The sequence below is a fragment of the Sorex fumeus genome, unplaced genomic scaffold (assembly GCF_029834395.1).
Source record: "Sorex fumeus unplaced genomic scaffold, SorFum_2.1 ptg000037l, whole genome shotgun sequence".
Lineage (NCBI taxonomy): Eukaryota > Metazoa > Chordata > Mammalia > Eulipotyphla > Soricidae > Sorex > Sorex fumeus.
In genome coordinates this window covers 78,534,326-78,561,592 of record NW_026606094.1, presented here as the reverse complement: position 1 = coordinate 78,561,592, position 27,267 = coordinate 78,534,326, and the positions used below count along the sequence as shown (strand labels likewise).

Genomic DNA, 27,267 nt, shown 5'->3' with positions numbered 1-27,267 from the left:
AATAAAGGGAACCAAGTTTATTCAGTGGAAGACTTAGAGCCTTTAATAAACCAAAAGCTTTGTATATCTCCAAGGCATAATATGGAACATTTCCTAAATCTATTTGACCACAGAACTATGCAGAATTGTGTGTGCTTTATGAGAAATATATATCTCAAGAAATGACTTTCTCAGAGCCTTCTTTGAGAAATGCTGTTTAGATTATTAAAATCATCATCTTCTGCATCACACAGGATCTTTTCAGTTTTATAAGTATTCACAGCCTTCCACGCGTTTAATGACTTGAATGTTTCCCTGACACAGCGGCTAGAATCAGATCTGGGGCTGAGAAAAGGCGGGATGGAGAGAGTTATAACTGCTGCCAGCCCGGAGAATGACAGAGACAGGGATCTTAGTGGGCGGTTGGTTTACCAGGGAAGAAGCCCTGTCTGCGTGCAACAGCTCATGAATTATGGAGCGCAGTGCCCATGAAGTCTATTTCCCTGTGCTATTTTGCTGCTCCAAATTCAAAATCTGTCATGCTGTCTTGTTAATCTTTTTAAGTCTGAACTCCAGGACCTCGTCTATAGGTACCCTCAGCCCTGCCTGCACCCCTGCATAATTAGTCCACTGCTGCTGTCTCTGAATACACAACAAGTCTTTTTCTGCGTGTTTATCTCTCTCTGAGGTTGGAATTTAGTTCTGTATTGTACTGAATTAAGGGTTACACAGGGCTCTGGGGTAGAGCTAATATCAAAGGACCAGAAGGAAATTTTAAAGTTCTTTAATCCATCTCCCTGGCCACATACTGGCTTGACCTCGATCCACATCAGAGGAAAAAAAAAAACCTATCATGCCCTTTTCTGAAAACTTCCTAGCAGTAGTGGTCTATGGATAAAGCCTGTCTAGTCTTTCACTTACCCAATTTTATCCTGATCAACTCCCCTGCCCCAACCTTTCACATCAAATGTTACATTTATCTCTAACTGACCCTATCGCTGCCTTTCCAAACCATAGAGTGCACACACAGTGAATGTGTGTGTGTGCGAGAGAGAGACAGACAGAGAGAGAGAGAGAGAGAGAGAGTAATAGACAGAGAGACAGAGATAGAGAAGGATTTATCCCCAAGTCTCAATTTCACAGGGTCTTAATATTTATACCAAATTTACCTGTACTTATGGAGAGAAATAGCTTCAAAAGCCCCAGTGAGACTTGAGACATCATTGTGGCTTGAGTAATATCTCACTTATTTATTTCCACCTTAACACAATGATTTGGTAAGCTTTGGCTGGTTCTGCTTTATGTTAATATAGGAGATGATAGTTTTTTCAGTTTTAAATAAGTCCCTTGAATTTGTCTGCACTACTCGTAATGACTAGTCTTAATTTTACTCTTTCCTCTGCTTTATTTTTCTTTCTAAGCAAGGAGGAAGATGGCATCATTAGCAGGCTTTCAGGTGGGAGTTCTGACCAGTCTGACCCACTAGGGAAAGCAACCAGCAATCCTTTGTCTGAGCATTGTTTTGTTGGGGGTGATTTTCCACCTTTGACATTTTTTATTGAAGTGATATTGACTGACAGTATTATGTAGGCAACAGTATGTGTATACACTCATTTTGTTCAGCACAAAAACATCTAATTTGAGTATTTAGACAGCTCGGGGAGAAAGCTCAGAGGACTGGAGTGCAGTGGCCCCAAGCATCACAAAGGTGGCCCCAAAGCCCATAGCACTACCAAAGCCAAATATGCCCAGAACTTTGATTGCTGTTTAAGAACCCTCCGCCAAAAATCTAATTCCATCTATCACCATACAATTGAAACTCTTCTATGACTTTCTAGAAGCCTATTTTATTTTTATTTTTTAATTGAGATACTCAATTACAAAGCTGTTCTTGGTGGGGTTTCAGTCATACAATGATCCAACACCCATCCCTCCACCAACCAGCATACATTTCCCACCACCAATGACCCCAGCCACCCCTCTCCGCCAGCCCCTCTCTCTCTCTTTCTCTCTCTCTTCTATCTCTGTCTCTGTCTGTCTCTGTCTCTCTCTCCAGTTGAATTTTATTTTTTATTTTTTTATTAGTGAAGCACTGTGAGGTACAGTTACATGCTTACAAACTTTCATGTTTGAATTTCAGTCATACAATGATTGAGTACCCATCCCTCCACCAGTGCCCATTCTTCACCACCAATGAGCCAAGGATCCCTCCCACCACTCCCACCCCATCTCCTCCAACTGAATTTTAGTGGTAGAAATCTAAATTAGACCATCAGGTAGGACATTTGCCTTGCACGTGACCCACCCGGGTTCGATTCCTTCGTCCCTCCCGGAGAGCCCCGCAAGCTACCAAGAGTATCCCGCCTACACGGCAGAGCCTGGCAAGCTCCCCATGTCCTATTCAATATGCCAAAAACAGTAACAACAAGTCTCACAATGGAGAGGATACTGGCGCCTGCTAGAGCAAATCCATGAACAATGGGAGGACAGTGCTACAGTGCTACAGCTCTCAAATGACTGCACTTTCTATGCCTTCCAGAAGATGGCGCCGATAAAGAGGACAAGTTACTAGTATGTCCTTTCAAAATGGGCTCCTGCTGTTGAAGCCAAGAGTACCTTTGACACCTTCGGGACAATGAAGGGGGGGATTTTCAATTATTCCTCACCCTGACCCCTCAAAAGGCAATGCTGAAGCGACTGCCTCTTATGCAAGTCCATTGGACTTGGGTTTGACGTCCAAGAGGAGAACAAAGGAGCAACAAAGATCAAATGGGGAATCATGAATCCGGGTAGGGATGGAGGAGGGGGAGATTTGAAATCAACCCTGCTGAATCTGACCGTGTACGTACCCTTCGCTATCCGACCCACTGAGGGTCAAACACCCTGCATGTAGATGGCTTTTCAGTAAGAATTCTTCTTGATTTGTTGCCATGTCAAATATCGCATTAGGGGCTTCTCAAATTATGGTACTGATCCCTTTTTCTTCTCAGAAATCCTAAGCATGCAATGAGAAAGTCAGTTCCCAGAATTTGCAAGAGAACTACTGAATCTGATACAGATATAAGTGATAACTGTATCTCTGATAATGAAAAATATTTCCCAGTACATAGTATAACCTTAATCCCCAAGTCCTAGCTATCCTTTCTGTAAAAAAGAAAATTTTTTTTAAATTAGGTATCTATTGGTAAAGATTTCTAGATCCTTGTAATGAAAGGTACAAAAAACTACGTCAGTATCTTCACTATTTACTCTCCATGAACAGATCATAAGCAAAACAATATTTCGGTACATAAATTCCATTTTTAGAATTATCAAAAATACATTTATGGCTGAATATTGGTAACAATTACTTTCCCAAAAGAAAATAACCTCTCTTTATTGACCGTGAAATTATTTTAGCATTGAACTCAGGTCTAATGTCCATTTTCCATCTGCTTTTCCAAAATATAATAAAATCGTTAAGCAAAGGGCATAAATAATGCAATATATCAAGTATTCATTTCAGAGAGCAGATTGAATGAAACATTCACTTCTTTCCCTTGAGAAAACCCACAGAAATGTCAGTGAATAAATTTGTCCACAAGGACAAAGAGAGCAGGAAGAACCAACCCTCATGAAATATTGGAAGCCAGTAAGCAGGACAGGTGCTACCTATCTGGGGAGGGACATTCAGGGAAAATGCATCCCAAATTGGTCGGAGGAAATTCGGAGAAGTGCTGCCTGATTTACACTGCAACCCACCCTGCCCCAAAGACTGGTCTTTGGCTAAGAAAGCTGGCTCTGGAAATGCGGGTGAGGCTACCCACTGAAGCGTGGTCTAGACGGTTGCTCAAGAAACAGCTCTTAGGTCCTTCCCAACTCCACAGGAGGGTGCTGACTTTTCCTTAACTTGGTTTTGAGAATCTACGCTTAAAGCAGTATGCCTTTCACACCGCGGGCCCGGCTTTGATCCCCAGCACTCATATGGTGCCCCAAGCACCGCCATAAGTGATCCCTGAGCCCAGAGCTAGAGAAAAGCTCTGAGCACTGCCCACATGGCTCCCAAACAAAATAAACAAAACATACAGATCCAAGTCGCCCAAAATGGAAATAATAGGAATTCTATGAAAAAAGAAAACAGATTATGAATAGTACAAAGACATCTCATAATCCCCAGGTGAAGAGGCTTATCAAAGGTCTAATGCTAGTGACAAAGAGACTCCCTCTCAGCCAGGCACTGCAGCGTTGAAAACAGACGTAGCATGATGCTCTGACAGACTCAAGACTGAAGACTGAAGTGTGGGGTTAGGAGCCAACAAATCCATTTCTCCAAACTTCTAAGGGAAAACTGTTTTAAGTCCAGAATTTTATAACAATCTTGTCTTGTTGCCTTTGGTGACATAACAAGTCTGAGTGGTTTGAAACAACAACCATTATTATGTCTCACAGTTGGAGGGTCAGGAATCTTGCTCTCCAGGTAACATCCATAATTACTCAAACTAGAGTGCTTGCACCAAACTCGACAGTCTTACAGGAGTGTGGCCCAGAATGCGGCAGCAAAGGGCGTGTGTGAGCTGAGCCCTATTCCTTTCTGTAAATAAAAATGGACTTTGATTTCCAGGTTGTCTGGGCTTATCTCAAAAACTAAATAAAAAGTAGAGGGTTTTTAAAAAATTTTTATTAGTGAAACATCATGAGGTACAGTTGTGCTTGGGTTTCAGTTATAAAATGATCAAGTACCTATCCCTCCACCAGCACCCATTTTCCACCACCACGGGTCCCAGTATCCCTCCCACCCCCAATCCCCCCTATCTCACCCACCCTGCGTCTGTGGCAGGGCATTCCCTTTTGTTCTCTCTCTTATTGGGTGTTGTGGTTTGCAAAAGAGGAAATGGGTGACAATCATGTTTGGTCTATAGTCTACTTTCAGCATGCTTCTCCCATCCTGGGAGGATCCTCCCAACACCCTTTCTTTCGTGCTCCCTTCTCTATCCAAGCTCCCTTTTCTCCTAGCATGTGTGGCTGGCCTCCAAGCCATGGAGCAAAATTCCTGGTACTAATCTCAGTCACTCTTGGGTGTTAGTCTCCTATTTTGTTAAAAAGTAGAGGTTTTTTGTAGTCCTTTATCTCCTCGTAAATTTCCCTTATTAGTTACATCTTGCATTAGTGTGGTACATTTGTTAGACTAAAGTGGCAATATAGATATATTGGTGTTTTTTTAAATTTTTTATTGAGGCAGCATCATTTTATAAGACCATGTATGTTTTGGGGCACAATTTTATTTCTTTTTAAAATGTATGTTTATCATATGTACCACCACTAAAGTGACATACCCCAACACCTCACTCCATGCCCCACCAAACTTTCACCCCACACTCACACTTCCCATATCCACACTTCCCCACCTACACACTCCCCATGGACACACTCCCCATGTACACACTTCCTCATGTGTGCACTTCCCCACATACATACTTCCTCACATGCACACCCTCCACATGCACATTCTCCCACATGCATGCCTTGGTAACTTCCATTCTGTGAAGAGAGCACTGATGTTGGTTTCTACTTGACTTTGTTTCCTTTGTTCCCCAAATTCCACATATGGGGATTGGGAGAATAGTATAGAAGTTATGGCTCCTTTTCTTCTGCACCCTATCAATGCTTGTTTCTGAACTCATAAGAATGAGCCATTCTCTCAGGTGTGAAGGGATACCACATTATACTTGCAGTTTGCAGTTTCCAAATAATGATGCATTTTTTTCAAGTGCTTGTTCAAGCCAAATGTATGTCTCCTTAGTGGAGTCCCTAATTCAGATTTTGGGTATTTTATTTTGAGAGTTCCTTATAAATCATAAAAATTAGCCCTTTGTTAGTTGTATAATGTGAAAAAAGTTTCTCCCACTCAGTAGGCTTTCTCTTTGTTTTAATGACAGATTGTTTTGCTGTGCAGTCTTTTAGTTTCAAACATTGTTTACTTTTGTCTGTCTTGCTATTAGAGTAGACTCCCCAAAGGCATCACTGAAGTCATTATCTTGGAGTGTTTTGTCTGTGGTTTCTTCATTGTATTTTATGATTTCCAGCCTAACACCTACATGTTTAATCCATTTGAGATAGATTTTGTGCCTGGTGTCAGAAAGTGAGCCAGATTCATTCTTTTGGATATTTTATTCTCTTCAGTGAAGAGACATTCCTTTCCAAATTCTATGCTCTTTGTTCTAATGCCATAAATTTACTGTTTATATGTGTGAGGATCTATTTCTGGCATCTCAATTCTATTCCATTGATTTGTGTATCAATTTTATTCCAATGCCATGCTTTTTGGGTTATAATAACTTTGTGATATAGTTTCAATTTGGGGGAAATGACATGATGCTCCGTTATTCTTTTATGTCAGTATTGTTTTTTACTACTTGGGATCTTTGTGATTCCATAGGAATTTCAGTAATGTTTATACATTTCCTCAAAGAATGACATCGGAATTTTGATAAAGATTTGACTGAATCTTTATAATTCTTTGGGCAGTTTGGCCATTTTAGCAATGTTAAATTCTAGCAATCAATGAGTATGGAATACCTTCCCATCACCTTGACTCTTTTTCTATTTCCTTTAACTGTGATGTAGTTTTTAATGTAAAAGTCTTTTTTCTTTCTTTGTCAAATTTATTCGTAGGCAATGAACTTTATTTCTGATGAGCATATAAATAAGCTATATTTTCCTTCTCTTCTGATTTGCTGCTGGTGTAGAAATACAACAGAATCTTTGTTGATCTTTTAACCTGTGTCTTTATTGTATTGGTGTATTATTTTAATAGATCTTTAGTAGAATTATTAGGATTTTCTACATTATTATGTATGTGTACATTATTATGTCACCTGAAAATCATAGTAATTTTACTCTTTTAAAGAATTATCCCTTTTATTTCTTTTTCTTGCCTAATTACTATGATGAGAACTTCTAATACAATGTTGAATAATTGTGTAAAGATAGACAACCTTGTTTTTGCCTGACTATAGAGTAAAACCTTTCCATTTTCACCATTAAGCATGTCAGTGCTGGTTTATAGTATATGGCCTTTGCTGTATCGAGGTGTTTTCCTTCTACCTCCAATTTGTTGAAAATATTTGATATATATATGTATCCATTGATATATTAATATTATTTCCATCTTTCTTTTTATTGATGTGTTATGTCACATTGATTCATTTACATATGTTGAATCATCTTTGCAAATATGGAATAAATAGCACTTGGTTATGATATGATTCTTTTACATATCAATGAATCTTATTTACTATGATTTTATTGATAGCCCTTGTATCTCTATTTATCAGTGATATTAGGATGCAGTGGAGGGTTGGCTTTGAGGCCACAACCAGTGGTGCTTTGGGCCAACTCTTGACTCTATGCTAAGGGTTCCTCCCCTTGGTGCTTGGGATACCATACGGTGTCAGAGATCAGACCAGGGCTCTCCCCTGTGCAGTTCATGCATTCAGTCCTTTGAGCTATCTCTCTAACCCTGTAGTCCTCTTTTTGTAATGTCTCTGCTTTTGGCACCACCAAATCCACCAAATTTTTGTCTTTTAAAGAGTGAAAACAATTTCCTTTCTTAAATTTTTTGAAATACCTTGAGAAAAACAGGTAATAGGTCATGTTTTAAAGCTTAGTAGAACTCTAATCCTGAATTTTTGTCTCAAGAAAGATTTCTATTACTATTTCATTCTCTTTGCTTGTAAATTGATCTGTTCATCTGTCCATCACTCTTCTACAGTTGTATGGCTAAAAGCATTTATCAATTTCTCTTAATTTTCTAACTTGGTGGTATAAAGTTCTTCATTGCAATTGCATGTATTTCTGTAGTGCCTGCTATAACTTCAGTCCTTTCATTTTGACCCTGATTATTAATTTTCTCTATTTATTTCTAAGTTGTCCCAACTACATGTTTTGACACAATAATCTTAAATAAAATATATAGTTTTTTCTAAATGATCATAACTTTCTTGATAGAATATTCTTAAAAATTAAATCCATAATTTTGCTTCATGACTTGGAAGCCAGCCACACGTGCTAGGGGGAAAGGAAGCTCAGATAGAGAAGAGAGCACCAAATAAAGGGTGTTGGGAGGATCCTCCCAGGGTGGGAGAAGCATGCTGAAAGTAGACTATAGACCAAACATGATTGCCACTCAATGCCTCTCTTGCAAACCACAGGACTCAAAAGGAGAGAGAGAGAGAGAGAGAGAGAGAGAGAGAGAGAGAGAGAGAGAGAGAACAAAAGGGAATGTCCTGCCACAGAGGCAGGGGGGATGGGGGGATGGGGGTGGGAGGGATACTGGGACCCGTGGTGGTGGAGGATGGGCAATGGTGGAGGGATGGGTACTTGATCATTGTATAACTGAAACCCAAGCACAAAAATGTGTAAGTCTGCAACTGTACCTCATGATGTCTCACTATTAAAAATTTAAATAAATAAATAAAATGAAAAAAATTGTAAGTCTATAACTGTACCTCATGGTGTTTCACTAATAAAAAAAATTACATCCATAGTTTGTATTAGTGTTCACTCTGTTATCCATTCTATGGGTTTTAATAAGTACATTACAAGTATCTGCCACTGTCGTATTAAACAGATCAGTTTCACTATGCAAGAAGACCCTGAGCTTACTATTTAAACAACCCAAATTTCTGACAACCATAGATCTTTTTACTATAACCATGATCTTGCCTTTTCCAGAATATTAACATAGTATGGTCACATGGTAAATAGTTTTCAAATTGACTTCCTCCCTTTGACCATATACACTAAGGTTTTCTCTGTGTCTTTTTCTGTTTTAATTGTTCATTTCCCTTTGTTCCTGAATAACATTACACTGCATAAGTGGTTTGTTTTCCATTCACCTTTAGAAGAACATTTTGGTTTCTTCCATTGTATAGCCTTTTGATGTGTCCAGGAGGGAGGTTAAATTTCATATTTGATAAATCAGAGCTCCCAGAATGTAAAGTTGTTAGGCTTCTTAAAACCAGACCAGAAGTGACAGAGTCTCTTCCACCATATTCTATTGCTCAAAGTAAGCGCAGTCTTGAGCTGGAGCAATAATACCTCAGGGTAGGGCACTTGTCATGCAAGCACCTGAAGTGGGTTCAATTCCTGGCACCACATATGGTTCTCTGAGCCCCACAGAAGTGATCCCTGAGTGCTGAGCCAGAAGTAAATCCCGAGCACTGCCAGGTATATCCCATAACAAACAAAGAAAAGATATTGTAGCCTAGGCAAGAGCTAAAGTTATGTAAAATATAATGAATTCATCTTGAGAGTCATCTTTAATCTGCCACATCAGTCAATGAGATGTAAACTCTGATGGCTTTTGAGATTCATTTCTTCCTTCCTATTTGTTGCTTAGCAAGATTTTGATTCATCATTTCAGGATTCCTCCTATTTAACAAAACAATTGCCTATGACAGAAATCCATTAGAAGTATCGTTATATAGCAATTTAGAAACACCAGAACTCCCTTTTCCTAAAAATAATTAGAATGTTAGGGAGCAAGATTACTGTTTCTGTCATCTTTAGTCTAGTTGTGTCTAGAGTATATTTGCTTTAAGGAAAAAGAGAGGGTGTCATCAAGCCAGTACAATGGGAAGGGCACTAGCCTTGCACACAGCTGATCCAGGCTCTGCTTCTGGTACCCCAGGCACTGCCAGAAGTGAGCCCTGAGCACATAGCCACGAGTAATCCCTGAGCACCTAATATAGCCCCACAACAAAAAGGAAGGAAAGAAGGGGAAAAAATCATTTCAAAACTCAACCATAAAGCAAAAATCCCATCCTTAAGAGATTATGCAGACGATTTGTTATTACATTAAGAAATCCTATCAGTTTTCTCAGATTCAAAAAGAATACTGAGCAAAGCCTGAAAATAACAATGTTTATTAAGATGGTTTTCAGCGGTTTTCTAAGAAACACTCCCAGAAATTGCCATTGGAAATTTTACAGTCATTTCATTATCTGAAACTTGGTTCAGTGACAGCCCAGGAGAGGTTGGAGGTGATGCCATCATCATTCTGGAAAGTCATGAGTCCTACCAAAACTTTTACTGACAATGGACAAAAGGGACAAATGGATTTGAAGAGTAGACTGCTACTTCTTCATGGCAACACAAAGAAGAAAAGGAACAAAGTCAGATTCAAAATAACAAAATCAGCAGAGAACAAGTTGCTCAAGAGACAGAAAATCTCTGTTAAAAGACTAGAAAGGGATTATTTTGGAGGTCTTCACACACACACACACACACACACACACAGAATATTATGATCTTACCTTTGCTGGAGGAAAAGTTGGGTCACACTGGACTGTGTTTAAGAGCTACTCCTTGCTCTGTGTTCAGGGGTCACACCTGGTAACGCCAAGGATCAAACCAGGGTCAGTTGTATGCAAGACAAGTCTTTTAACTGCTGTACTATGTCTCCAGCCCAGATCCTACCATACTGATAAAAGAAACAATTTTGTTTATAGTTATACACTATAAACAAATATATATATATATTTATATATATATATAAATATAGTTATAGTTATACACTATAAACAAATATATATATATATTTATATATATATATAAATATATATATATAAATAATAAATAATATATATATAAATAAATATATATAAAAATATATATATATAAATATATATATAAATATATATATAAATGTTATATATATATATATAAATATATATATATAACATTTATATATACATATATATATATAACATTATATATAAATATATAAATATATATATATATAAATATATATATATATATAAATTTATATATATATATATAAATATATATATAAATGTTTATAGTTATACACTATAAACAAATATATATATATATTTATATATATATAAATATATATATATATATATAATAGGAGAGTTTTCTTATAAGAATTGCATAATGTCTAGCACTGTAGCACTGTCCCCCCTGTTGTTCATCAATTTGCTCGAGTGGCCCCAGAAATGTCTGCATTGTGAGACTTGTGGCTGTGTTTGGCATATTGAATACATCAGGGGTAGCTTGCCAGGCTTTGGCTTGCGGGCAAGATTCTCTTGGTAGCTTGCTGGGCTCTCCGAGAGGGGCGGACAAATCGAACTCCAGTTGGCCAGGTCGGTCGTGTGCAAGAAAAATGCCCTACCCGCTGTGCTATTGCTCCAGTCCTTGCATAATGACATTGACTGTTAAAGAAAGAATATCTACAGAGATCTGATTTTCTAAGCTATTATTCATTACATTTAAAAAATTAAAATAAAATGTCTCTTTATACTTTATCATGTTTCTTTTACTGTATCGTGCATGACATTAAGTATAAGTATATATTTATTTCTTATTTCAGAATTAAAGAAAAGTCTATCTATCTACGCTTAAGGGAAAGAAACCGCTGCAATCACAGGGATTACCAGAATATTGCAAGAAATGGTATGTAGCTTTCCACTTGCACTTTCATCAACATGCCTCTCCTCATCTATTTTATTTCACAAGAACCACAAAAGCTAATAGTTACATAACAAGGATCATGGAATGAAATGAACGTTCTCCAATCCCAACACCTTTACCCTTTCTGAGAGAGAAGCCTTGCACTCAAAGTCTTTCATACATGGCAGAGAACAAGAGCAAGTACTATGCCAGGGGGATCCCAAGTGACTTCTGTGAAGTGGCAGGAGAGAGGCGGTATCTGTCTTTCCACCGCTGCCACCCCAGGAACAACTAGGAAAATCTAGGACTGATAAGAATCTGCTGTGGGCATAGCTCCTTGCAGGAAAAGAAAATCAATCTAGACCTTACCCAGGCCTCTCCAGCTCTTGCCTTTCTTTCAGAAAAGAATTTCAGGAGAAGATGAGCAGTGACGTTAAAAGATTTCAGTTGGAGGGCTTTTTTGGGGGGACAAGGGCTAAGCATTGTCAAGGTCATTGCACATTCACTCACTCACCTGTGGTGCCAAGCTGCCCACATTTCTGAGTTAGAGGTTTATAATTAATAAAGCAATAGCTGTTATTTATTGATATCCTATCAAATTTTAATAAGTTTTTGCAAAATATCATAGCTAATCCTAGCAATAAAAACAAGGCAACTATTATTACTATTTTTTTTAATTCCAGGAAACTACTGATTGCTGTAACTCTGAAGAGTGAGTGAGGGAAAATGAAGGAAAAATTATAATGTACATGTTAATTACATCACTCAACCCAATATTAAGTGCATAAAGTGTTTCTTAGAACTGAGGCATTGTAACAATATCCAGTGTTACAGCTGAGAAAACAAAGACATAGAAAGATCAAGAGCAGAGTTCTAACTCTGCGAATACTATCTGCATAGGAATTTAGACAACACTGATCTCACTCAGACACACATGTCACTGTCACTGTCCTCCTGTTGTTCATCAATTTGCTCAAGCGGGCCCAGTAACATTGTGAAATGTGTTGTTACTATGTTTGACATATGAACTCGTCACAGGTATCTTGCCACGCTTTGCTGTTCGGGCTAGATACTCTTGATAGTTTGCCTGGCTCTCCAAGAGGGGCGGAGGAATCGAACTCAGGTCGACCAGGTCAGCCCCTGCAAGGCAAATGTCCTACCCGCTGTGCTATCGCTCCAGCTCAGACAGACACACATGAATCCCATACAATTACTGACCTCTGAATGGGAATATCTCTGAAAGATTTGCTTCACCTCTGCATAGGAACTCAACCAATCTGGTTGCAAATCATAGTAGCTACAAGGTACACAGCTTACTGCACTTTCTCTATCCTGTGAGAAAAAAAATATATATATATATAGTGTAACATCTGTGCTGTGCAAAAGGTATTCTAGAAAATGACAGCTAAAAATCCTTTAACTTGGAGACTAGTGAGATACCTCAAGAGGCAGAGAACATGCCCAGCATATGTGAGATATGTGAGGTTCTGAGTTCCGTCCCTTGGACCACCTTCCCATCGCCAACCTTCCTGACCCCACACCACCCCCTGCACCATCTAGCCCAAAAAACACCACATTTCTGGATTAAGCATTGCAGGTTATGGCCCTGGCCCCAAACTTTGTTGGGTGTGGTCCTTTGAAAAAATAAAGCTCCTTTATTTTGTTTAATAAGACAAACCAGTACCACAAGAAAATTCAGGAAATAAGTGAATAATATTGACTGGTTTCTAGTATCTTTAAAACAAAATATAAACAGAGGCAGGGGAAGCTTGGCAGAATAAAATCATTATGCGTGACAAATTATAGGTGATTGCTTTCCTCCTTTAAAAAGGAAGAAAGAAAGAAGGAAGGAAGGAAAGAAAGAAAGAAAGAAAGAAAGAAAGAAAGAAAGAAAGAAAGAAAGAAAGAAAGAAAGAAAGAGAAAAACACCAAGTAAAACACCCTTCAGAAAGCTTTCATCACCCCCAGGAGTACCGAGGACTGGGAGGGAGGAAGCCACTGCATCTGCCCAAGGCGCCCAGCAGCCAAGCTCCCTCTGCCCAAAGCAGCATCTGACTCTCACAGGACCCAGAGGCTTCAGATCAACAGCACTTTCTACCTACATTGAATGCACTAATCTTTCGTAAAATTGTTTGAAAAGAAAATCAGGCTGATTTATAGTAGATGCTTTTTCCCTTTTGTGTATCCATCATGCCTCTAAAGCTCAGATTCTGGAGATGAAAAGAAGATGGGAGGAGAGGAGGTTCACTAATCAGGGGAAGCGCACGTCAAATCTGATCAAACCTGAGGCTCTGTCAGTCTTTTGTCTAATGAGCAGATGCCAGGAGTGGGGGAGGGATTGTTTCCCTATTTTTCTTTCACATTGCACTTCTTAGAAACGCATAAAATGCACACCTTGTCTCAAGTAAGTTTTCTGAGGATGCTTCTTCACTATTTTTCTAAGGATGCAATTCTAAAAGGATTTTTTTTAGCCTTTAATAGTTACTCATTATTTAATGTCCTGATTTTATTCTCTAACCCCTCATCCTATTTGCTGTTTCATTTCTTCACTGTGGATTTTCTTTTGATATTATGCAGCCTGTAACCCAACCCTGCGCCAAGTTATTCCAATTACTCCCCAAGGCTTTTATTAGTTATAGGAAAAGTCAGCTTTCTGTAGGCTGCATATTTATGACTACACTTATCCTTCAGAACTAGAGAAAAAGAAAAAGGAAAAAGGGGGAAAAGGGATCAAATGGAATACTAAAACATTCCTTGAAAATTGTATAGTGAGAATTAAAGGAACAGCTCCAGTTTTCTTCTGGATAACTCTATATGTAGAACATTCCAGAAAGGTAGGGGGGGGGGTGTTAAAGATGCCTCTATCATGAATGGTTGCCAGTGTTCATGAAGCACTTTAAAATAGACAAGGTCAAATCACCTTTATTTCAAGTACTGATTTCCTGGTGCTGTCTTCTCACAAAGCCCCCCCTTTATTTGTCAGACATGCAAGGTGAGGCCTAGTGGGCAAAGTACCTCCTCCCCCAGCCGCCTGGAATCAGTCTCTCTTAGAAAAATCATTTCATTTCTCTGGACTGTTTCAGGTTGTAAAGTGGGGATCAAGTTTCAAATAAGCCTAACAGCCAATGGTGATAACAGAACTTCATTCTGTGTTGTCTAGACAAGTCAGTCATAGTGGCCTGTCTTTGTGGAGTTTGTAGGACAAAGTCAGCCTTATGAGTGTCCCTTTTCTCTTAACACCAATGTCTTCAACTACATCACATGACTGTGGAATTCATCCCAAAACAACTGCTGCATGATTGATCCAGATGGGGTCCCTCTGCAGACCATATTAGTCCTTAACCTTGAATCTCATGTGACTGTTTTCAGGTTGACCGTGAGAAATGTGATGTTTCTGAAAAACCTATTACTTTTATTAACTCTACCTACTGGTCATTTACTAAAATTTGAAAAAAGAAAAGTACAACTTTTCAGCATTTGACAGAAGAAACAAAGAGTATTTGTAAAATTAAAATGAATGTAAAAGCACTTGGAAAGTATCATGCTAAGTGATAATAAGTCAGAAAAAGAGGGACAGACATAGAAAGATTGCATTCATCTGGGGAATATAAAGTAACAAAATAGGAGACTAACACCCAAGAATAGCCAAGTTAAGTACCAAAAGTTTCACTCCATGGCTTGGAGGCCAGCTGCACCTGCTAGGGAAAAAGGCAGCTCAAATAGAGAAGGGAGCACCATGTAAAAGGTGTTGGGAGGATCCTCCCAGGATGAGAAGCATGCTGAAATTAGACTATAGACCAAACATGATTGCCACTCAGTGCCTCTTTTGCAAACCACAGCACCCAAAAGGAGAGAGAGAGAACAAAAGGGAATGCTCTGCCACAGAGGCAGGGTGGGATGGGGGTGGGGTGGGAGGTGGGAGGGATACTGGGATCATTGGTGCTGGAGAATGGGCACTGGTGGAGGAATGGGTACTCGATCATTATATAACTGAAACTGAAGCACAAAAACTTGTAAGTCTACAACTGTACCTCATGGTGTTTCACTAATAGAGTCCTCTCATTGTTCATCAATTTGCTCGAGCAGGCCCAGTAACGTCTCCATTGTGAGACTTCTTGTTACTGTTTTTGGCATATTGAATACTCTCGGTAGCTTGCCAGGCTCTCTGAGAGGGGCAGAGGAATCGAACCTGGCTTGGCCGGGCTGGCTGTGCGCAAGGCAAACGCCCTACTGCTATACTATCACTCCAGCCCTGTTTCACTAATAAAAATTTTTTTAAAAAATTAATGTAAAAGTACAATGTTCAAATGGAGAAACTATACTCCCAGAGTTAGAGGACAAAAACACAAGCTTCTAGGATGGGGTCTCCCGGTTTCTGGGCCTGTGGCAGGAAGGAGAGAAAGAAGATGGAGGAGGAAGAACAGGTGTAACCTGGGGTATCTGGTAGTAATAAAGGGGTCTCCTCCGGGAGGGAAAAGCTGGGCTAGAGTGGAGAGCAGGGAATGAAGGAGACTGGTAAAGAGGCTGATTGTTGCGGTAAGAGACAGTAGTGAGGGTGGACAGGATGAGACGTGAGTGGAGGGCAGAGGAAGCCCAAAAATCAGTGAAAATGGTGTAATTGGAAGGTGGGTGAAGGAATCATCTTAGATGCAGAAGGGAGTGTGAGGCAAGGGCAGGTGTGACGGTGGAGGGAGGAAGAGCAAAGGTGGGGCAAGACAGGAAGGGGAAGAACACAGCCCTCAGCTGCTTGGTGTTCTAGACTCTAGAATGTGGTGGGAGAAGATGGCTAATGGCAGTCTAGAAATGGATGGGGGCTCTCGTCTTCTCTCTAGCAAAGACCAACACTCCCCAGGGCTTAGACTTCGGCACGGCTGTCAAGTAGCCTAGGGGTGAGGAGGCTTGGCAGCTGCCATGGACCTGAGATCTCTTCCCACATCCGTGCCCCATGTAGGCAGCTTAGTGTGACCCTTGAGTCTCCTGCTCTGGGGGACTCAAAGGTCAGCCCTCTGCACTAGCCTGAGCTCACCTGGGCCCTGCAGTGCCCACTGCCCCACCACACAAGCTCTCTGTCAAGCACCTCCCTTGCAGCTGAGTCACAGGTTTGACTCACTCCGATCATGGCCCCCAGAACACTTATTTGTGCCCTAGCCCTGGGCTCAGTCTCAGCTACATTGCTATAAGGGCTTGTTAACCCCACACTCGGGCCCCCTCCCCAGGTGCTGAATTCCTGGCCAGCACTTCACTGAAGCCTGGAGAGAAAAGGAGAGAGAGACAGAGAGAGAGAGAAAGAGAGAGAGAGACAGAGAGAGAGAGGGAGAGAGAGAGAGACAGAGAGAGAGAGAGAGAGAGAGAGAGAGAAAGAGAGAGGTAAGTATGCTTCTGACACAGGAAGTCTGCAAAAGGGAGGGGCTGGGACTCTGCAGCCTGCTCACGGCTTTCATTTAATTTCACAGTTAGGGGAAAGCAAATCCATTCAGCTATTGGGATGTAGAATCCACTAATGGAGACTTAGGGGTGATTAATAAAGGGTCTGTTTCAGGCAGCACACTTGATCCAAGAAGGAAAGAAGGAGGGTCAAGGGGCTCAGACATAGAAGACCCCATCTCTTATGCAAGTCCTGGGGTCAGGACCTGGCTATTGTTCCCTGCCTATTGTTTGTGGCTGCTTCTTTTTATTAACAACTCTCAGAACTTACATTTAACCTTTGAAGAAAAGAAAAGCACACACAGTAATCTTTTGCCAACCTGAAACCTTCTGCGGTGTGCAAACCCCACAAAAGGCAAGCTGATACTTCACTTAAAGGGCAGAAGGAAAACAAATAAAGTGGGGTTTAAGATGTACTTTTAGGTAAGCGAAATTTCCTAAGGTTGTTTGCTTTCAGGAGAAACAAGACTGGTCTGCATTGTAAAACAAACAGTTCCAGGGCCTGAATCTCCTCACCCTCTGCTGCCCCAGGGAGGAGCTGCAAACCAGGCTCCCAGAGCACTTGGCGCCCGCTGTCCTTTGCAGAGAGCAAAGGTCTCTGCACTGGCAACCATTCCCATTTTGTTCCTGGCAATTCCATTTTAGTGTATATGTGTGTGTGTCCTAAAATAGTTTTTAATTGAAAAAAAAATTCACTTAGAAAAATAAGAGAAAAGTAGGAGAGGAAAAAAAGAGAACATGGCAGTAAGCCGACCAGGATTCGATCCCTGATATCCCATTTAGCCCTCTCATGTCCGCCTAAGGATAGAGACAGGAGTAAGCCCTGGACCCAAAAAACAAAATGGGAGAGAGAGAGAGAAATAGAGGGAAGGAGAGAGGGAGAGGGAGAGAGAGGGGGGGAGAGAATGAGAGAGAGAGAGAGGGAGAGGGAAAGAGAGGGAGAAGGGGAAAGGGAGAGAGGGAGAGAGAGAGGGTAAGAGAGAGAGAGGGGAGAGGGAGAGAGAGAGGACAGAGTTGAGAGAGGAAGCCTATTCCTGGTTTTTGGTTTGATTTTCAGAAAGTTGAAAGCTCTCAGGGAAATTCTTCCTCTGGGCTCCACTTCCACCCTCCCCCCCAGTGGCCTGCCAAGAAATCTCCCGTGCCTGTCTTCCAAGGTCAACACAACTCACTCAAATAACATGCCAGGGGAAAATCAGAAGTGAGCCCCAAATTCACGAGAGTGATCCCCGCCCCCCATGAAATGTGCCGATTGGGGAAGGGCCACACCTACAGTGCTCACTCACTGGCCGCTCATGCCAGGGCTGGGTGACCATGTGTTGCCAGGGATCGAAGCAAGACCTTCACACACAGAGGCTGATACACCTCTTTGAAATCTCTCTGGCTCTCTACTGATATTCCTGAGTGCCAAACACTGCAAGAGTCACAGGGCGGGGAGGGGACAGGGAGAGGGGAACCAACCCCAATATACCGTAGGCTAGTTTCAAGGCTTAACGTCTCACTGGTTCTGTGTCTGCTTTCCACTCTGACGCTCTTTCCCTCTGTATGAAATTATGGACTTAAACTAGAGACTTTCAACTCCCTTCTCAGCCCTAGGCTTCTGAAGTTCCCAATCAGCCTGGTTAGCACGCCCGGCTGAAATATTTTGCCTTACCTTTTAATCTTGTTTGTTGCTATTAGATAATAATTAAGAGACTGCATGATTTTCTCTGTGTCTTCTTAGAAAATCAGCTGCTTTGTAATACAGCATCCTGCCTGCCTAGCCAGCAGATCGTGTTGGTGTGGAGGGCAGCTGCCCAGGGAGAAGTGCTCCCTTCCTCCTTGGACCAGGCTCCCGGTTCTTGTGGCCAGCAGAGTGTTCAGGTCCACACCCAAGCCAAGATGACTTAGAACCACTGACGCAAAAGCTGATCTAGGACTTTAGTACTCACCCCAAGTGGCCAGGGAGAACAAGCTTGGGAACCTGAGCAATGGACAGCAGATGGGCAGATGTCTGGAAGATGGTTTTTTTTTTTGTTTGTTTGTTTGTTTTTTTTTTTGCTTTTTGGGTCACACCCGGCTATGCACAGAGGTTACTCCTGGCTCTGCACTCTGCACTCAGGAGAGGAGTTACTCTGGCAGTGCTCAGGGGACCAAATGGGATGCTGGGAATCGAACCCAGGTCGGCTGCATGCAAGGCAAATGCCCTACCCGCTGTGCTATCTCTCCAGCCCCGAGATGTTTTGTTTTTTTTTGAAAAGAATTTTATTGTATGTTTTAATTTGCTTTCCAACCCTTTAATTTTCTTTTTCCTTAAATATTTATTTCTTGGGGAGAGGAGCAGGAAAGGAGATTTGGGACACACCTGTTGATACTGGGGGCAACTCCCAGCTCTGTGCTTAGGAGTTTCTCCTGGCAGTGCTCAGAGGTCATGTGGCACCAGGGATGGAACCCAGCCCTCCTGCATGTGCAGCCTTGCTAAGTCCATGGAGCCAGCTCCACAGTCCCTTCACTGTTCACTCAATGGCACCAGAAGCATTGAACAACCATTGTCCTGAGTGTGTTAGGGACAGATTGGACAAGGGTCTGAGGCGCCCTGCAGGCGATTTTCCAGTGCACACCTCCTGTTTCTGGCAAAGACACCAAAGATAAGGCAGGACATCTTACCTGGCACAGAGCGAGTGACCATGACAGAGACCTGGAAGCCAAGCCAGGGAGTTAACTTTGTTCTGAGTTGTTGGATCTCCAGCCCTTAGCCACATCCACCAGTCTAGAAGGAAGTGAGAGTCAGCGGCAGGAGAAAGCATGAAACTTGTCTAATGTGGGGTCAGGGAGTCAGCACACAGCTTGTTTGAGGAGCCCCTGGTTTGATTCCCAACCCAGCTTGGTCCCCCATGCACCTCAGTAATCCCCAATAATGTTGGGCCTGAGAAGCCCCATGCCAAGTTGGAGTGACCCATCCCAAGCTGCTGAGCCCTACTTGAGCAATGTGTCTCCTCTCCAAAAATTAGAAAAATATATACTCTTAAATTTTTTTTAACTATGGGTCTTCCACATGCAAGGCAAGGGTCTAACCCCTATATTTCTGATTCCTAATCTGTTTTTAAAACTTAGCCTGGCAGGGGCTTGAGAGAGGGTACGGGGGACAAGGACTTGCCTTGCATGACTCTGATTCCATACTTTGCACCATGTGGTTCCCCAGATACTGCTGGTGCAACTGCCAAGCACAGAACTGGGAGTCGCCCTGAGCACTACAAGGTTTGTCCCCAGTCTTCGCCTCTCCCCCACCCCTCAAAAACAATTAGTCTGATGGATTTGGTCGCTGGACATTATAAGACTTCACTGGCATTGCTTGCTACTTTGCTATAATAGTTTATTATTTGTAAAAGTTTTTAGTGGGAGTCCTTTTGGTTCTCTATGAATATTTCCATGCCATCTGCAAATAGTCATACTTTAACTTATTCTTTTCCAAATTGGATCCTTTTTATCATTGCATGAGGACAAAGCAGGTTTGAGTCTTAGCATCACAGGTAGTCCTTTGAAGCACTGCTTAGAGTGATCCCTAAGCACAGAGTCAGAAGTAGGCCCAGTAGATGTTCTAAGCAGAGGAGACATAAGGGAGCTATGTGTCTTCCTGTTGCAGTTTAAGAAGATAAGATAAAAAGATAAAGGCCCTCCCGTTGATCGTCGATTTGCTCGAGCGGGCCCAGTAACGTCTCCATTGGAGACTTTGTTGTTACTGTGTCTGGCATATCGAATACTCTCGGTAGCTTGCCGGGCTCTCCGAGAGGGGCGGAGGGATCGAACTCGGGTCGGCCATGTTGGCCCCTTGTAAGGCGAATGCCCTACCGCTGTGCTATCACTCCAGCCCAAAATTCTTCTTCAATAGTTCTTTGGCTTGTTGACAAGAAAAAGTTCCTTTTTATCAGGTTTCTTAAACTGCCTGGGCTGGGCTGGCAGTTTAAGAAACCTGATAAAAAGGAACTTTTTCTTGTCAACAAGCCAAAGAACTATTGAAGAATTTTGCTTTTACTAGAGAAACATCACCATTTCCCTGGTTTTACCCCAGGCAGGGAAAAATGTTGATGCCTTTTTAGAGTTCAGGAAGTTCATTGTGTTTTACCCAGGAATTCTGCCAGGACGATTGTTCCGTGGAGCATGAAGCTCCAGAACCATCCATAAGCAGGGTGAATTTAACTAGAGTCTTCCTGCTATTTTATTTCATTGATCGCAGTAATATTAAGTGCTGTTTTTTTGGTTCAGCCCACCTTAACAAAGTGCCACAGATTAGGTGGTCTGTAAGCAGTAGACATTCATTTCTCAGTGCTAGGGGCTGTTGTTTGAGATGAGGGGTCCCACACAGTGGAACTCGGGTCTGTGCCCTCTCCCTCTGCTTCCTTCTTTGTATCCCTGAACTACAGTGACAGGAAGAGGATGAGAGAATTCTCTGACCAAGTCTCATCAGGGTAGCAATCCTAATCCAGGGAGCTCTGAACTCCTGGACCAGTGAAGTCTCAAAGGTACAACCTCCAGGTACACTGGGTTTAAATTTAAAACAATGGGTTTAAATTTCTACATAGGAATTTTTTACAAACCAAAAACTCAGTACAAAAATACCCCCTTTAAACCCGACACTATGCTAAGCACTATATATATATATATATATATATATATATATATATATCTATATCCACTTTGAATCCACAAAGCAATACTGTTTTACAGGAGAGGAAACAGAAGCCCAGATAGGTTTAGTGACTTGCCCTTGTCGGTGGTGGAGATTAAACTGTGTCACCCTCCTTGGGAGTTCCTGCTCCCAAACATGTCAGACTGTGCCTCTGGCAGGTTTCCCCCTCTCGTGTCTCAGACAGCTCATGAGCCAAGCCCTGTCCAGGGAAACTGGGTGCAGAATTAAATGCCCAAACCAAGCATTATGTACCAGCACTCTATCAAAATATCTTAGAAAGATTTCAAAACCAAGAAAAAGAATGATGAAGACACAAGTTTTAAATGGGTGTTAATCCAGTCTTGGCTACATTCAATTCTGTACACAGGTATACAGTTCATGTTGTTTATATAGTCTCCACCCTGCCACCCCCAATTCTGAGCAAATTTTGTTCCTTTGGTTCACTGAGCAACTGCTGTTGTACTTTTGCCCCAAAATGAGTATTTTGAATTTACTCAGGAGGAAACATAAAACCAAGCCAAATTAAAGGATAATCTGTTATTGGCTAATAGTCTTCCAGTGTGTCAGAGTTCTGGAAGACAAAGAATGACTAAGAAACCAACCAAATAAAAAAAAAACTAAAGAAAATCTTGAAGAATAATGCAATGGTTTAGTCGCCTGCCTTACAAGCCTCAGGTCATGATTTTGAATCCCTGGGATTCACCTGTACCCAGGTAAATCCTGGAAAGAGCTGCTTGAGTCTGATTCCTCTAATATCTGCCACCTGTGGAGTTACAGTGTTTTCCAGCGGTACTACAATCAGGTGTGTGAGTGTCACAAAAAGGGAAAATGATATCTGGTGAGCAGTACAACAACAAAAAATGTGTGAGTGCCATCACCAATGCATGCAGAGCCCACAGAGTGCCTGAGTGAGCACCACAACCATAATTCATGGGCCCCAACTCAGACGGCATCCCCCACAGTGAGCACTGCATAAGTACTGCGGCCAAAGGCATGCAAAGCTCGGTAAACAACACAGTTGAGTGTGCAAGCACCACCACCTGCTGTGTGACTCCAGCAAGGACCACAGCCAGCCATGGACACTGCTCATGGTCACTCCAACATCAAACACAAAGGGAAGGAATGGGTTGGAAGGAAGGAAGGAAGGAAGGAAGGAAGGAAGGAAGGAAGGAAGGAAGGAAGGAAGGAAACTAAAGAGACAAGAAATAAAAAGTGATATACTGAATTGAATCCTGGTCCAGAGAGTGGTAATTAGTGAGCTGCTTAATGAGATTTGAATAAAGTCTGAAGCTTTATTATTGTCTAATTCAAACTTCCTGACTGCAATCATTGTGCTATGATTAAGAGAGAAGTTCACATCTCTGTGTTCTATTTTTGCAGATTTTTGAAAATTGTTTTGACTTTTGTAAATTGTTTTCACTTTTTGGAAATTATTTCAAAATAAAAATTTAATGATGACTTTTGAAAGTTAGAGAGTACTGAGAGAAGAAGTCACCTTTGCCAAACAAAAGTATGCCTCAGTAAGTATTTGATGACTTCAGCTACTGGGTTGTGTATTTGGCCTCAACTCAAAATGTTGAGAGGAGATGACAGAAATTATTTATAACAAAACAGCTAGTATATTTCTGTTCAGAAACCCTGATCCAATGTGATCACAACAACAAAGACAGATTTTCTTACCAATTTTTGAGATGCTTGATATAAATGGCAAATTCTTGATATATAAGGCTCAATGTTTGCAGGCATTCAAATTCGAAATTTTCTATTCTCTCAAGGACCAAATATATCCTATTTCATTATAATATAAACAGAAAAAGAAATGTTTCAATTTGACACTTCTGATCTAGAAAGACACATTTCTCTCCCTTTGTTAGGTGGCATCGCTCCGTTTTTAGTACTTCCAAGACTGTCAAATTTAAAGAATCATTTCAGAACAGAGACATTCTTATCCACATCTGACTATTTTGTGGGATTTATCTAAGCATTCTGTCCTAGATTGTTTCATACAACTTATCCAGGTAGAAATAGGGCATCTAAGAAAGTGTCTGTTTCCTATTGTGTTATGTTGAGATTTTCATCTTGTACTATTTAAGTGTGAGAAGAGAAAATTCAGAAAGAAGTTTCTGAAACATTTCTGTGTATTTCTCAGTGACTCGAGAGTTCTGAAGTCGCAGGGGATCTCCTTTCACTTGAGATAGGTCATTAAGAGGAAAGCTTGCCCCAACTGGAGTTGATCGCTGCAATGAACTTGCTAGGTACTATCAGCACCAAAGCAGCCTGCTGTGTGCCTTTCACCTTGGGTCTGTTCCTGCACTTCTCTCCCCTTCATTTTCCACTTAAATTTTGTTCCCAGCAGCCTACTTATTCTTTTTCAAAATTTCAATGTGTGCTACAAATAGGAAAAATTGGCAAGATAAAGACCCATCTTCAAGAAGATAATGATAAAAGAAAAAGAGACAAATGATAAACAACTAAAACTCTTGTGAAATGACACTAAAAAAAAAGAGAGAGAGAAAGGTTAGGACTACTGAAGTTAAAAGCACTTAACTCTACCTGGAGAGGCAGAGTAAGACTTCAAAAAGAAGGAATATTTTAGTATGAAGCCTTTTTTAGAGAGAGAGAGAGAGAGAGAGAGAGAGAGAGAGAGAGAGAGAGAAGTAGGGGGAAGGGGTGGTGTTTTATTTTTTTTTTCATTGAATCACCATGAGATATACAGTTACAAAGTTGTCCAAGATTGGGCTTCAGTCATACAATGTTCCAACACCCATCTCTTCACCACCAATGTCCCCAATTTCCATCCGGCCACGCCCCCCCACACCTGCCTGTGGCAGGCACTTTTAATCTCTCTAATTCTTTATATCTCTCTCTCTCGCGCGCCTGTGCTCTTCTTTTGGGCATTATGGTCTGCAATACAGGTACTGAAATGTTACATCATGTTTATCCCTTTACCTCCTTTCAGCATCAGTTCTTGTCCAGAGTGATCATTTCCAGTTGTCACCGTGATAGTGAACTTTTTTATCCTAACTGCCCTCTCCATATGGGCCACCAACAATAGGCCAGTCCTCCTACTGGCCCTTGTTTCTACTGCTTGTGGGAAATATATATATATATATATATATGTGTGTGTGTGTGTGTGTGTATATATATATATATATATATATATATATATATATATAACAAAACAGTAGGAGATGGTGTTTTTGACACAAAGGGTAAGTTGAAGTGGAGAGGCTCCATGAAATACCTTTGAAACAGAAAAAAGTCAGCATAATTAAGAGAAACTGGTAGATTGAAGTCATATTTTGAGACTGGAATTTATTAAATCCACATAGAGCTCTTATACTCTTTTTAAAACATATTTGCTCAACCTGATACTCTCCAGGTTACCCAAGTTGCAGCAAACTCCATGATTTAATCTTTACTTATAGCCACATAGTATTCTCTTGTATATACCACAGCTTCCTTTGTTGGATATTTGGGTTGTTTCTATATCTTGGATTTTGTACTAAGTGTCACCATGAATAATTATGGGGCCCGCTCGAGCAAATCAATGAACAATGGGAGGACAATGACAATGGCAGTTGCAGTGAACATAGGTTTGCGTCTATATGTTCCAATAAATTTCCTTGTGTTTGGAGAGTATTTCTAAGAGTGAGATTTCAGGGTCACATAGAAGCTCTCTCTTACTTTTTTGAGAAAGCTCCATACTATTTTCCATGTATGCTGAACTAGTCAAATCTCAGTGCCAAACAGAAATTGAAAAAAAAATGTTCAGGAATCATTTCTCTGGTTTACCACGGAAACTCAGAAGTGCACTTATGAATTTGAAAACATTCTTAGTAGTAGAAACACCAGCAGAAACTGTCACAACAAGCAATTATTAAGTGCACACTATTTTGTGCTCAAGGTCAATATATTAGTTTGAACACTTCTGCTTATTATACACAAACATTTCTAGAAAAAAGAAATTCAAATTTTTCATGGAGATTTTTTTAACTGGACAGATGAATTGTGCTCTTCAGACTACTTTCTAAGTTATAAAATATAAGTAAAATCTTCCTTATTTAAAATGTAGTAAAAGTTAAATAAAATTATTAAATTTATTCTAGACAAAAGTTTAACATTTATATTTTTTGTAATGCACTCAGACTCTGACTCCAGATACAATGGTGTAAGCAATGCACACCCTGTCTGTCCCATTGAGTGCAGGTATAGATCCTGGGCAGAATGTAGGAAACTATGGAAGCTGAACAGTAGCAGCCAACTGAAGAAGACAACCAGAATTTCAAGTAGCACCAAGCAGGATTAGAATTCTGTGGGATTAGTTGTCCTTTGGTACCTTCCAACCTGGTCCCAAGAGCAACTAAAACTCAAAAAATGGACAGTGGCACAAAGACAGTGCATCAGAAGAGATCTTCTAATTCTCTCCAGAGAAGTGGAAAGGGAGCATTTCACTATGGGGACATCCAGGTGCTAAAAATCCTAGGTCAAAAGAAGACTGTGGTCCCAGAAGGATAAGACATAAACCCTGCTGCTTTTCTCATTCTGTTCTAGCATCACTCTGTCCAAACAGGAGTGCATTTGTGTAAAGTGCATAAAGTATGAGGAAGTAAAACCCCCAAATTTCTGACTGGGCATCAAAGAGGGAGAGACCAGGGAACAGAAATTGCCTGGGAGAGAGTCATTTGTGGGGACAGTTGGACTATCATATAGCTCATAAACTCCTAGGCTCAGTCCTGAGTTTTTTTCTTGCTTGAATCCAATCATTATAAGCACATTATAAACTTTAGAAATGAACTTAGACGTGGATCATTGACCATGTCCCAGTATGTCCACTTAGTGGTGCGTATTTACAAGTTGAAACAGCACTGCACAAGTTTTGAAAGTGGAACTGAAGTTGAAAAATCAACCTGATAGAAAAGTGGTGAGAGATAACCACCCAACCTTAACTAGGTCAACTGATGACTTTAGCGAAAGTATCAACATTAAACACTTGAAGCAAACAAGGAGCCTCTACTATCCAAAATTCCCAGTAAAAAATCCAAAATTATTCAGTATATTCACAATCATGATCATGACCATCCTGTTGTTCGTCGATTGCCTCGAGCAGGCCCCAGTAACGTCTCCTTCGTCCTAGCCCTGAGATTTTTTTAAAAAGTGCCATATTCAAGGCTCTTTCAGGGTTAGGAGAATGAGATTCATCATTGTTACTGGTATTTGGCACATTGGGTACGCCACGGGGAGTTTGCCAAACTCTGCCGTGTGGGCAGGTTACATTCGGTAGCCTGCCAGTTTATCCAAAGTAGGAATGAGATAATTCATTCCTTCCAGGAGCTGAGTTTTATAGTCTCTGAGTCTTGGCCGTTGATGGGATTACACGGCACCAGGGGGCCAGTTGGTGGGTGTGACTCCTGCCTACTGGAATTTGGGGGATCTGGGTGGAGGATGCTCAGCCCCGATCCGAGCAGGCTTGGAGATCTCAGCCCCGGGATCCGCATGCCTTTGTTCTTCTGCCAGTACCTTCATGCATGTGGAGAGTGGTCTCAGCACGGTTGTGGCTGATTCTGGAGATCTTCAGCTGCTGGAGCCCTGGTCAGGGCGGGGAGGGAAACTCAACCTGCTCCCCTCCAAGGGGCCCCGGCGAGGACAGCCAGGTGCGGGGGCAGGAGACTCTGTATATTAAGAACCCCAAAACTCACTTCCCATAAGAAAATCAATGATATAAAAATAAAAATGATACAAATATC

At 41.1% G+C, this 27,267-nt stretch overlaps 1 protein-coding gene across 2 annotated transcripts in view; it reads left to right on the top strand.

Annotated features, from left to right (window-relative positions):
• AOAH (acyloxyacyl hydrolase) overlaps positions 1–27,267 on the top strand; it is a 239,194-nt gene that overhangs the window by 164,732 nt on the left and 47,195 nt on the right. For both annotated transcript variants that reach the window (XM_056118527.1, XM_056118526.1), the window contains one exon: positions 11,354–11,436. In XM_056118527.1, the coding sequence (XP_055974502.1) occupies positions 11,354–11,436 (83 nt within the window). The remainder of the gene's footprint in view (positions 1–11,353; positions 11,437–27,267) is intronic.